Here is a 13203-nt window from a genome sequence, read left to right as displayed (position 1 = left end):
GTCTTTACTGAAACACAGCCAATGCTAGATTTAAGCAGTATTTAAGAGAAGCAGCTGAAATTGCCTCCTTTATCTCTGTGTATAATTCTCGCTTAGATTGCGATTGGTGTCTGCTACAAATCTTTGATGAGCCCACTTTTACAAAGGTCAGGAACGTAAATAATGTCTTCTTCATGAGAAATACAAAAGAAAGTGGCTCGTTGGTCTAGGGGTATGATTCTCGCTTCGGGTGCGAGAGGTCCCGGGTTCAAGTCCCGGGCGAGTCCTTTAAAAAGGTCTAGTCTAAGTGAAAAACTTTACCACAATTCTCAGAATATGTCTTTACTGAAACATACACAGTCAACGCTAGATTTATGCAGTATTTAAGAGAAGCAGCGGAAATGGGCTCTTTTTACTCTGTGTATGATTCTCGCTTAAGAGTGCGATTGGTGTCTGATACAAATCTTGGATGAACCCGCTATTACGAAGGTCGGAAACGTAAATAAAGTCTTCTCATCCGTAAATAAAAGTTTCTTGTAGAGACAGATTGCCTGTTACCCATCGTCTTTTATCAGTAATGCATTCTTTACGCTTAAAAGTGGCTCGTTGTTTTAGGGGTATGATTCTCGCTTTTGGTGCAACCTTTAAAAAGGAAAAGTCAACGTAAAAACCTTCAACACAATTCTCCGAATGTGTCTTTACTGAAACACAGCCAATGCTAGATTTAAGCAGTATTTAAGAGAAGCAGCTGAAATTTTCTCCTTTATCTCTGTGTATGATTCTCGCTTAGATTGTGATTGGCGTCTGCTACAAATATTGGATGAGCCCACATTTTCAAAGGTCAGGAACGTAAATAATGTCTTCGTCATCATAAATACACACGAAAGTGGCTCGTTGGTCTAGGGGTATGATTCTCGCGTCGGGTACGTGAGGTCCCTGGTTCAAATCCCAGACGAGCCCTTTAAAAAGGACTAGTCTAAGTGATAACCTTTACCACAATTCTCAGAATATGTCTTCACTGAAACATACACAGTCAATGCTAGATTTAAGCAGTATTTAAGAGAAGCAGCTGAAATGATCACCTTTTCTGTGTATGATTCTCGCTTAAGAATGCGATTGGTGTCTGATACAAATCTTGGATGAACCCGCTATTACGAAGGTCGGAAACGTAAATAAAGTCTTCTCATCCGTAAATAAAAGTTTCTTGTAGAGACAGATTGCCTGTTACCCATTGTCTTTTATCAGTAATGCATTCTACACGCTTAAAAGTGGCTCGTTGTTTTAGGGGTATGATTCTCGCTTCGGGTGCGACCTTTAAAAAGGAAAAGTCAAAGTAAAGTAAGTAATAAGTAAAAACCTTCAACACAATTCTCCGAATGTGTCTTTACTGAAACACAGCCAATGCTAGATTTAAGCAGTATTTTAGAGAAGCAGCTGAAAATGCCTCCTTTATCTCTGTGTATGATTCTCGCTTAGATTGCGATTGGTGTCTGCTACAAATCTTTGATGAGCCCACTTTTACAAAGGTCAGGAACGTAAATAATGTCTTCTTCATCATAAATACACAAGAAAGTGGCTCGTTGGTCTAGGGGTATGATTCTCGCTTCGGGTGTGAGAGGTCCCGGGTTTGAATCCCGGACGAGCCCTTTAAAAAGGACCAGTCTAAGTGAAAACCTTTACCACAATTCTCAGAATATGTCTTTACTGAAACATACACAGTCAACGCTAGATTTATGCAGTATTTAAGAGAAGCAGCTGAAATGGGCTCCTTTTACTCTGTGTATGATTCTCGCTTAAGAGTGCGATTGGTGTCTGATACAAATCTAGGATGAACCCGCTATTACGAAGGTCGGAAACGTAAATAAAGTCTTCTTATCCGTAAATAAAAGTTTATTGTAGAGACAGATTGGCTGTTACCCATTGTCTTTTATCAGTAATGCATTCTATACGCTTAAAAGTGGCTCGTTGTTTTAGGGTTACTATTCTCGCTTCGGGTGCGAGAGGTCCAGCGTTCAAGTCCCGGACGAGCCCTTTAAAAAGGACCAGTCTAAGTGAAAACCTTTCCCACAATTCTCAGAATATGTCTTCACTGAAACATACACAGTCAATGCTAGATTTAAGCAGTATTTAAGAGAAGTGGCTGAAATTGGCACCTTTTCTGTGTATGATTCTCGCTTAAGAGTGCGATTGTTGTATGCTACAAATCTTGGATGAGCCCACTTTTACAAAGGCCAGGAACGTAAATAATGTCTTCTTCATCATATAACCACTAGCAAGTGGCTCGTTGGTCTAGGGGTATGATTCTCGCTTCGGGTGCGACCGTTAAAAAGGCAAAGTCAAAGTAAAAACCTTCAACACAATTCTCCGAATGTGTCTTTACTGAAACACAGCCAATGCTAGATTTAAGCAGTATTTAAGAGAAGCAGCTGAAATTGCCTCCTTTATCTCTGTGTATGATTCTCGCTTAGATTGCGATTGGTGTCTGCTACAAATCTTTGATGAGCCCACTTTTACAAAGGTCAGGAACGTAAATAATGTCTTCTTCATAATAAATACACAAGAAAGTGGCTCGTTGGTCGAGGGGTATGATTCTCGCTTCGGGTGCGACCTTTAAAAAGGAAAAGTCAAAGTAAAAACCTTCAACACAATTCTCCGAATGTGTCTTTACTGAAACACAGCCAATGCTAGATTTAAGCAGTATTTAAGAGAAGCAGCTGAAATTGCCTCCTTTAACTCTGTGTATGATTCTCGCTTAGATTGCGATTGTTGTCTGCTACAAATATTGGATGAGCCCACTTTTACAAAGGTCAGGAACGTAAATAATGTCTTCTTCATCAAAAATAAGTAAGAAAGTGGCTTGTTGGTTTAGGGGTATGATTCTCGCTTCGGGTGCGAGAGGTCCTGGGTTCAAATCCCGGACGAGCCCTTTAAAAGGACCAGTCTAAGTGAAAACCTATTTCACAATTCACAGAATATGTCTTCACTGAAACATACACAGTCAATGCTGTATTTAAGAGAAGCAGCTGAAATGTTCTTCTTTACTCTGTGTATGATTCTCGCTTAAGAGTGCGATTGGTGTCTGATACAAATCTTGGATGAACCCGCTATTACGAAGGTCGGAAACGTAAATAAAGTCTTCTCATCTGTAAATAAAAGTTTCATGTAGAGACAGATTGCCTGTTACCCATTGTCTATTATCAGTAATGCATTCTATACGCTTAAAAGTGGCTCGTTGTTTTAGGGGTACGATTCTCGCTTCGGGTGCGAGAGGTCCAGCGTTCAAGTCCCGGACGAGCCCTTTAAAAAGGACCAGTCTAAGTGAAAACCTTTCCCACAATTCTCAGAATATGTCTTCACTGAAACATACACAGTCAATGCTAGATTTAAGCAGTATTTAAGAGAAGTGGCTGAAATTGGCACCTTTTCTGTGTATGATTCTCGCTTAAGAGTGCGATTGTTGTATGCTACAAATCTTGGATGAGCCCACTTTTACAAAGGCCAGGAATGTAAATAATGTCTTCTTCATCATATAACCACTAGCAAGTGGCTCGTTGGTCTAGGGGTATGATTCTCGCTTCGGGTGCGACCTTTAAAAAGGAAGAGTCAAAGTAAAAACCTTCAACACAATTCTCCGAATGTGTCTTTACTGAAACACAGCCAATGCTAGATTTAAGCAGTATTTAAGAGAAGCAGCTGAAATTTTCTCCTTTATCTCTGTGTATGATTCTCGCTTAGATTGTGATTGGCGTCTGCTACAAATATTGGATGAGCCCACATTTTCAAAGGTCAGGAACGTAAATAATGTCTTCGTCATCATAAATACACACGAAAGTGGCTCGTTGGTCTAGGGGTATGATTCTCGCGTCGGGTACGAGAGGTCCCTGGTTCAAATCCCAGACGAGCCCTTTAAAAAGGACTAGTCTAAGTGATAACCTTTACCACAATTCTCAGAATATGTCTTCACTGAAACATACACAGTCAATGCTAGATTTAAGCAGTATTTAAGAGAAGCAGCTGAAATGATCACCTTTTCTGTGTATGATTCTCGCTTAAGAATGCGATTGGTGTCTGATACAAATCTTGGATGAACCCGCTATTACGAAGGTCGGAAACGTAAATAAAGTCTTCTCATCCGTAAATAAAAGTTTCTTGTAGAGACAGATTGCCTGTTACCCATTGTCTTTTATCAGTAATGCATTCTACACGCTTAAAAGTGGCTCGTTGTTTTAGGGGTATGATTCTCGCTTCGGGTGCGACCTTTAAAAAGGAAAAGTCAAAGTAAAGTAAGTAATAAGTAAAAACCTTCAACACAATTCTCCGAATGTGTCTTTACTGAAACACAGCCAATGCTAGATTTAAGCAGTATTTTAGAGAAGCAGCTGAAAATGCCTCCTTTATCTCTGTGTATGATTCTCGCTTAGATTGCGATTGGTGTCTGCTACAAATCTTTGATGAGCCCACTTTTACAAAGGTCAGGAACGTAAATAATGTCTTCTTCATCATAAATACACAAGAAAGTGGCTCGTTGGTCTAGGGGTATGATTCTCGCTTCGGGTGTGAGAGGTCCCGGGTTTGAATCCCGGACGAGCCCTTTAAAAAGGACCAGTCTAAGTGAAAACCTTTACCACAATTCTCAGAATATGTCTTTACTGAAACATACACAGTCAACGCTAGATTTATGCAGTATTTAAGAGAAGCAGCTGAAATGGGCTCCTTTTACTCTGTGTATGATTCTCGCTTAAGAGTGCGATTGGTGTCTGATACAAATCTAGGATGAACCCGCTATTACGAAGGTCGGAAACGTAAATAAAGTCTTCTTATCCGTAAATAAAAGTTTATTGTAGAGACAGATTGGCTGTTACCCATTGTCTTTTATCAGTAATGCATTCTATACGCTTAAAAGTGGCTCGTTGTTTTAGGGTTACTATTCTCGCTTCGGGTGCGAGAGGTCCAGCGTTCAAGTCCCGGACGAGCCCTTTAAAAAGGACCAGTCTAAGTGAAAACCTTTCCCACAATTCTCAGAATATGTCTTCACTGAAACATACACAGTCAATGCTAGATTTAAGCAGTATTTAAGAGAAGTGGCTGAAATTGGCACCTTTTCTGTGTATGATTCTCGCTTAAGAGTGCGATTGTTGTATGCTACAAATCTTGGATGAGCCCACTTTTACAAAGGCCAGGAACGTAAATAATGTCTTCTTCATCATATAACCACTAGCAAGTGGCTCGTTGGTCTAGGGGTATGATTCTCGCTTCGGGTGCGACCGTTAAAAAGGAAAAGTCAAAGTAAAAACCTTCAACACAATTCTCCGAATGTGTCTTTACTGAAACACAGCCAATGCTAGATTTAAGCAGTATTTAAGAGAAGCAGCTGAAATTGCCTCCTTTATCTCTGTGTATGATTCTCGCTTAGATTGCGATTGGTGTCTGCTACAAATCTTTGATGAGCCCACTTTTACAAAGGTCAGGAACGTAAATAATGTCTTCTTCATAATAAATACACAAGAAAGTGGCTCGTTGGTCGAGGGGTATGATTCTCGCTTCGGGTGCGACCTTTAAAAAGGAAAAGTCAAAGTAAAAACCTTCAACACAATTCTCCGAATGTGTCTTTACTGAAACACAGCCAATGCTAGATTTAAGCAGTATTTAAGAGAAGCAGCTGAAATTGCCTCCTTTAACTCTGTGTATGATTCTCGCTTAGATTGCGATTGTTGTCTGCTACAAATATTGGATGAGCCCACTTTTACAAAGGTCAGGAACGTAAATAATGTCTTCTTCATCAAAAATAAGTAAGAAAGTGGCTTGTTGGTTTAGGGGTATGATTCTCGCTTCGGGTGCGAGAGGTCCTGGGTTCAAATCCCGGACGAGCCCTTTAAAAGGACCAGTCTAAGTGAAAACCTATTTCACAATTCACAGAATATGTCTTCACTGAAACATACACAGTCAATGCTGTATTTAAGAGAAGCAGCTGAAATGTTCTTCTTTACTCTGTGTATGATTCTCGCTTAAGAGTGCGATTGGTGTCTGATACAAATCTTGGATGAACCCGCTATTACGAAGGTCGGAAACGTAAATAAAGTCTTCTCATCTGTAAATAAAAGTTTCATGTAGAGACAGATTGCCTGTTACCCATTGTCTATTATCAGTAATGCATTCTATACGCTTAAAAGTGGCTCGTTGTTTTAGGGGTACGATTCTCGCTTCGGGTGCGAGAGGTCCAGCGTTCAAGTCCCGGACGAGCCCTTTAAAAAGGACCAGTCTAAGTGAAAACCTTTCCCACAATTCTCAGAATATGTCTTCACTGAAACATACACAGTCAATGCTAGATTTAAGCAGTATTTAAGAGAAGTGGCTGAAATTGGCACCTTTTCTGTGTATGATTCTCGCTTAAGAGTGCGATTGTTGTATGCTACAAATCTTGGATGAGCCCACTTTTACAAAGGCCAGGAATGTAAATAATGTCTTCTTCATCATATAACCACTAGCAAGTGGCTCGTTGGTCTAGGGGTATGATTCTCGCTTCGGGTGCGACCTTTAAAAAGGAAGAGTCAAAGTAAAAACCTTCAACACAATTCTCCGAATGTGTCTTTACTGAAACACAGCCAATGCTAGATTTAAGCAGTATTTAAGAGAAGCAGCTGAAATTGCCTCCTTTATCTCTGTGTATAATTCTCGCTTAGATTGCGATTGGTGTCTGCTACAAATCTTTGATGAGCCCACTTTTACAAAGGTCAGGAACGTAAATAATGTCTTCTTCATGAGAAATACAAAAGAAAGTGGCTCGTTGGTCTAGGGGTATGATTCTCGCTTCGGGTGCGAGAGGTCCCGGGTTCAAGTCCCGGGCGAGTCCTTTAAAAAGGTCTAGTCTAAGTGAAAAACTTTACCACAATTCTCAGAATATGTCTTTACTGAAACATACACAGTCAACGCTAGATTTATGCAGTATTTAAGAGAAGCAGCGGAAATGGGCTCTTTTTACTCTGTGTATGATTCTCGCTTAAGAGTGCGATTGGTGTCTGATACAAATCTTGGATGAACCCGCTATTACGAAGGTCGGAAACGTAAATAAAGTCTTCTCATCCGTAAATAAAAGTTTCTTGTAGAGACAGATTGCCTGTTACCCATTGTCTTTTATCAGTAATGCATTCTATACGCTTAAAAGTGGCTCGTTGTTTTAGGGGTATGATTCTCACTTCGGGTGCGACCTTTAAAAAGGAAAAGTCAAAGTAAAAACCTTCAACACAATTCTCCGAATGTGTCTTTACTGAAACACAGCCAATGCTAGATTTAAGCAGTATTTAAGAGAAGCAGCTGAAATTGCCTCCTTTATCTCTGTGTATGATTCTCGCTTAGATTGCGATTGGTGTCTGCTACAAATCTTGGATGAGCCCACTTTTACAAAGGTCAGGAACGTAAATAATGTCTTCTTCATCATAAATGCAAGAGAAAGTGGCTCGTTGGTCTAGGGGTATGATTCTCGCTTCGGTTGCGAGAGGTCCCGGGTTCAAATCCCGGTCGAGCCCTTTAAAAAGGACCAGTCTAAGTGAAAACCTTTTCCACAATTCTCAGAATATGTCTTCACTGAAACATACACAGTCAATGCTAGATTTAAGCAGTATTTAAGAGAAGCAGCTGAAATTGCCTCCTTTATCTCTGTGTATGATTCTCGCTTAGATTGCGATTGGTGTCTGTTACAAATCTTGGATGAACCCGCTATTACAAAGGTCAGGAACGTAAATAATGTCTTCATCTTACAGACGCTAGAAAGTGGCTCGATGGTTTAGGGGTGTGATTCTTGCTTCACGTGCGAGAGTTCCCGGGTTCAAATCCCAGATGAGCCCTTTAAAAAGGACCAGTCTTAGTTAAAACATTTATCACAATTCTCAGAATATGTCTTCACTGAAACGCACACAGCGTTTCTAGATGCTAGATTTAAGAGAAACAGCTGAAATTGGCTCCTTTTTCTCTGTGTATGATAGGGTAATTTGTGTCTGCTACAAATCTTGGATGAGCCTGAAATTACGAAGGTCAGAAACGTAAATAAAGTCTTCTCATTCATAAAAAAAAGTTACCTGTAGAGACATATTAGAGACATATTGGCTGTTACCCGTCATCTTTTATCAGCAATGCCTTATATAAGCTAGAAAGTGACTCGTTGGTATAGAGGAATGTTATCGCTTCGGGTGCAAGAGGTCCTTAGTTCAAATCCCCGACGAGCCCTTTAAAAAAGACCAGTCTTAAGTGAAAACCTTTAACATGAATGAGCTAACTGGCTTTACACGCCCCTTATTTGTGATTGGCCAACATTTGCATATAATTAGCATTTTGTTATTTGATGTGTATCTTTTTTGACATTCAAAGACCCAAACTGCTTCCATACTCAATATTCTAAAGGAAGATTCATTACCTTTATAACCATTATCCATCTTGGCCTTCAGAGAAGACTTTTGAGTCTTTGTAGAAGTTTGTATTGGAGTGCTTTGTGTTTAAAGTTTAAATTATCTCATTTAGCCAATGTAACCACTCACTAATGTAAACACTCTTAACCGTACAACATTAAAAAAAGCTGGATGTTTACATTCGGACAATATGCTGTATTTGTATCAACTTTAGCTAAAGAGTAGTGGGTGCCCATGCGATATATGAACAGTTACTTTTCTGTCTGGTGTACTTGAAATCTGGACACTCCATCAATCTTGGCAGCCTGTGTTGTGTTGCTAGCAAAATGTTACATAATCAAAATGTAATTTACAAGGGCACCTTGGTCAAGAGACAACATTAGCATTGTATTTTGATATGAATTGAAATTGAAAATGAACAAACTAATTTACAATCTGATATTTTTGTCCCTTGTTTCATCATCACTTTTTTCTCCAGATTGGATATGTTTACGACAAAATATAAACAATTCAAACCGCTTTAAGTGTCTTTGCTTTACAAATTTGATCATCTTCAATGGGAACAAATTTCCACACAGTCAAGTCATGTTCTGTATGAAGTCAATACGTTTATTTTTATTTATAGCATTTATTTTTATATATATACGTTCTCAAGCTGTAAACACAATTCACCTAAAGTCTGCTTCAATCACAATTCAGTAAGCAATGCTTGCAAAAGGAACAGAAGATAAAGCAAAGGCAGAAAGTGATAGCTAACAGCCATACAGTATATACAGAATTTAGATTATATACAGTACAGAAAGAATCTGTGAATCCATTATGTATTTTGACATTGCAAATGTACAAATAGCTTGCAGTTGACTATATTAAAGATTCCTATGCTGCACAGTATTTGTGTGTGTAAAAAATAAGACCATTAAAATAGCTTGTCAATTAGTCCCTTTACATGAATTGCACAGTAGCGTACTCTACTTAGTTGATTATGTTTGCTCTTATCTACAACATAGTGTGTGTCTTCATAGCGTGCCTTAACTAGATGCTTGGGCTGCATTTACTTGTGACTGACCAGCATTCCATCAATCTGGAAAGGATAGAAATGTTATATAATGTACATTTACTTAAGAACACACCCAAAGAGAGTGATCCGTGGCTAAATAATCACTTTTCATAGGATGAGGCTCACGCATAGCTTGGGTGCCCATCTCTTTCTCCTGGCACCCAGGCTAGCTCCCACACACTCCTTTACTTAATGTTTCTAAGTGACAGTCTGATGTAGAGATGCCTTGTGCAGTAGCTCCCTGGGACTAGGTAGAACCAGGCCTGGTAACCACAAGCTCAGAGAAATGCACATGCAACAAATATTTTGTTGTCCTGACAAAGTCAACATCAGAGCACACAGGACGAAACATTGCAGTGTTGGTTACTGGTATACACACATACACAGGATCGCACTCATGAACACATGCACACACTCACACACATATGCAACTGTACAATTTGAGCGGTTACAGTATATAACCTGTCTTTAAAATAAGATGTTTCCTATATGTTGCTCAGTCGTGAGCTTTGGTGAAAGCCAAAAGCCTTACAGGCGAGGCCAGTTGTAATCCTTAGATACATAATTTAAGCATACGAAACATAGGTATGTTACATGAAAAACATAGGTATACAACTTTTAAAAAGCTGTATGTTTACACTCAGACAATATGCTGTATTTGTATCAACATTAGCTAAAGAGTAGTGTCATAGTGGGTGCCCATGCAATATATAAACAGTCACTTTTTTTGTCTGGTGTCCTGCAAATCTGGACAACCCATCAATCTTGCAGGCCTATGTTCTGCTGAAGTACGGGCTAAGTTATCCTGGAAGCACATCCATCAGCCTACCTTAAACTATCATCAGACCTAATGCTCAAGTTCCAGTCATTTCAGACCCAGTCATTTATTTCAGTAACTGGTTGGACAGCAGAGTTGATGTGGGCCAGTGTCACAACTCCAATAGGTATAGATACTTATGAAAACTGGAGGGTAAGGTGTTACAAAATTGTATTTACTGCAGACTTCACTGTCTTGTTAATGGTATCATACCATCGACCATCCATTGCCATAGTTAGAGCATGTCGTTATAATGGCAAGTAATCTTGCCAAATTGAAATTACATTATCAAATCAAAATATTTAACTAAAAATATTAAGGTGAAGCATGGATCAGGTTTTAATACCAATTGTAGACAGGATGGGTGTTTTCTCAGACAAGAAATATCAACATCAATGCTGCCACTGATGTTTTATGACCTGAAGGTGGCGCCAAAGACCCAACAAAGATACTCCTGAGGATTGCAGCATTGACTTTGACTGAGACATGTCCCTCTCTCTCTTTTTCTCACTTTCTATCTCTATCTCATTTAGAATGAGATACAACCAGTGTGTCTAGGTCACAAATGCTTTTGAACATTGTTTAGAATAGGGACACAACATCATTAGCCAGTAAATGCAACATTGCAAACACAGAAAATACTATGTTTGCAACTGTGTTTCCCAAATATCATGTTCCCACATCTTCAATGACAGAGGAAAGGAGACTAGGCTGCATGAAAGCGTTCCTAAATTAATCTCAAGCGACGTTGAGACTGAAATCAAAACAAACCACAGTCACTCTGACTGGCAGAAACCACTTAGATGCCTTGAGTATTATACAGTACAGTAATATGTGTGTTGGGGTGTTCTCTTTGGCTTTAGACGAGTGAACATGTCTCTTGTCCAACTACAGCAGTGATTACGACCAGGTAAAGTGAGCTCCACACACGCACGCACGCACACACACACACACACACACACACACACACACACACACTAATATACCCACTGGACCTTCACTATTTTGTAGCTTTGTCTGCTCACAGAAAGCATTTATGAAACTGGAACATTACGATATTTTTGGGAAGGGAGAAGTAGTTTTTGGTGGTGCCAGTTTGTTCTGTTTTGTGTTACATAACTTCATAACACAGGAAGCTGTTTTATCTAGCACTCTGGGAAAATTGCATGACCAATCCCGGGACCCCGTCTTCTGCGATACAGAGAGTAAAAAGTTAAAAACCCTTAACCTGATCCAGTCACAATAGGATGTGACAGAGTTTTGAGGCAAGGGGTTTTCTCACTGAGTGCTCTCTGAAAAGCCATTACTGTACATGGCTGGGAGGGCTGCCCTCTTCACACTGAAGCAGAGGGAGGGAGTGTGTGTGTAAAGATATAGAAGTGAAGAAATACAATGAATAGGGTAGACACTGCCATTCGGTAGGCTTACAACAACAACAAAAACACACAGACTGGCAGATGTACAGTCTTGTAGCTAGGTGAAATTCAGAAATAACTCACAATGGTTCAGTCTGTAAACTGAAGAAAGAGTGGGTGCAGGCAAGATCTCAACTTTTTGCCAGTTGAAAAGATGGCAGCCCAAGTTGCCTTAGTTGAATGGGTGTGATTTAACCATACTAACTGTTTAAGTGTCCAATGTCCTTTTTCAACTCATCATCAGAGTAGTGGGACACATGCCCTTTATATCAGATACAGAATCATGTCCACTCATCATTCTATTTCTATTATCTACGCATGGAATAGTATCAGCTTTGGTAATCTCAACAAAAGTTATCTTGTTCAGTCTTCAATACCACCAACGTATTAGCTATTTAAAGTTGCAATATGTAACTTTTTGGGCGACCTGACCAAATTCACATAGAAATGTGTGTTATAGATATGTCATTCTCATTGAAAGCAAGTCTAAGAAGCGGCAGATCTGTTCTATGTGCTCCTGTTCTTAAGTTTTGTTTTGTCTTACTTTCGGTTTTGCACACTAGCTTCAAACAGCTGAAAATACAATATTGTTGGTTATGGAGAATATATTTCACAGCGGTTTAGATGGTACAATGATTCTCTACACTATACTTGCTTGTTTTGTCATATATACTGAAATTAAGCGAACTATTAGAATTTTTGTGATTTTTGTGATTTCTGCACAGTGCATCTTTAATGGAGTGCTGGATCAATTCATTTTATGGGACCTATACAAGACAAATCCCTTTTCAAAGGGGTTCTGGATTCTGATCCTTTTCAATCAAGAATCTGTTATAGAATAAATAGTTTATGAACGAAGTGCATTTAAGGACTTGCTATGGGTCCCATCTATTTTTCTAAATAATAATAAGATGGCCAAGCAGGAAATTAATGCAAGGCAGACCTGTGCGTGACTTTTTGTGTTTTCCCCTTAGAGCTGAAATAAATGTGTTTTTTACGCTGAAGCAAATGTTTCACTGAAATGGTGAATATCCCTTGGATGGGAAATGTCTCCAAGTCTCCTCTAAAATCTTTGGGTTGGGAGAAAGATATATATATTTAGATACTCTGATTGACTTTCCCAAGTGGTTCAATGGCTATATATTTCCCATGGTGCCTGGTGTCTTGTTCAACTGAAGCTGGTCGCAGACGAGGAAGAAGGAAGATGCTGACCTCCGCCCAACAATGTTCCTCAGGCAGCCTCTAGGATCTGTAGTCCTTTTTACTATAGGGCTTGTTGCCTAGGATACTATCCATCTCGTGCACGATGGAGGACGACAACTTTGGAAGAACCTGTGAGAGAAGGAGAGTGACATAATGAACACAATGTCCCCATTGGAATTCAAATTCAATGCCACGACGATGTCATCAAATCCATGTCAACAACAGTAAACAAATACAAGCAAACAGACTATCACCCCAAAGGGAAATATTTCCCAATATGGTAAAACTTTTTAATTGAGCCACAATGTAAAAAACAAAACAACAACAAAATGT

At 39.4% G+C, this 13203-nt stretch overlaps 1 protein-coding gene and 7 non-coding genes across 13 annotated transcripts in view; 7 read left to right on the top strand and 1 right to left on the bottom strand.

Annotated features, from left to right (window-relative positions):
- The first annotated feature begins 194 nt into the window (after nucleotides 1-194).
- Nucleotides 195-266, top strand: trnap-cgg. The gene has a single exon. It is a non-coding gene; the product is annotated as a tRNA-Pro (tRNA).
- A 1287-nt stretch (nucleotides 267-1553) lies between these two features.
- trnap-cgg lies at nucleotides 1554-1625 on the top strand. Its single transcript has one exon. It is a non-coding gene; the product is annotated as a tRNA-Pro (tRNA).
- Nucleotides 1626-2833: 1208 nt separating this feature from the next.
- Nucleotides 2834-2905, top strand: trnap-cgg. Its single transcript has one exon. It is a non-coding gene; the product is annotated as a tRNA-Pro (tRNA).
- A 1593-nt stretch (nucleotides 2906-4498) lies between these two features.
- On the top strand, nucleotides 4499-4570 carry trnap-cgg. The gene has a single exon. It is a non-coding gene; the product is annotated as a tRNA-Pro (tRNA).
- Nucleotides 4571-5778: 1208 nt separating this feature from the next.
- On the top strand, nucleotides 5779-5850 carry trnap-cgg. The gene has a single exon. It is a non-coding gene; the product is annotated as a tRNA-Pro (tRNA).
- A 907-nt stretch (nucleotides 5851-6757) lies between these two features.
- Nucleotides 6758-6829, top strand: trnap-cgg. The gene has a single exon. It is a non-coding gene; the product is annotated as a tRNA-Pro (tRNA).
- Nucleotides 6830-7430: 601 nt separating this feature from the next.
- Nucleotides 7431-7502, top strand: trnap-cgg. The gene has a single exon. It is a non-coding gene; the product is annotated as a tRNA-Pro (tRNA).
- A 5407-nt stretch (nucleotides 7503-12909) lies between these two features.
- LOC120058953 (voltage-gated potassium channel subunit beta-2) overlaps nucleotides 12910-13203 on the bottom strand; it is a 96791-nt gene continuing 96497 nt past the window's right edge. For all 6 annotated transcript variants that reach the window (XM_039007706.1, XM_039007708.1, XM_039007703.1 and 3 more), the window contains one exon: nucleotides 12910-12999. In XM_039007706.1, coding sequence (XP_038863634.1) covers nucleotides 12910-12999 — 90 coding nt within the window. The remainder of the gene's footprint in view (nucleotides 13000-13203) is intronic.

Source organism: Salvelinus namaycush, chromosome 14 (genome assembly GCF_016432855.1).
Source record: "Salvelinus namaycush isolate Seneca chromosome 14, SaNama_1.0, whole genome shotgun sequence".
Classification (NCBI taxonomy): domain Eukaryota; kingdom Metazoa; phylum Chordata; class Actinopteri; order Salmoniformes; family Salmonidae; genus Salvelinus; species Salvelinus namaycush.
The sequence above is the reverse complement of the archived record's forward strand: the minus strand, read 5'-3'. Positions and strand labels throughout refer to the sequence as shown.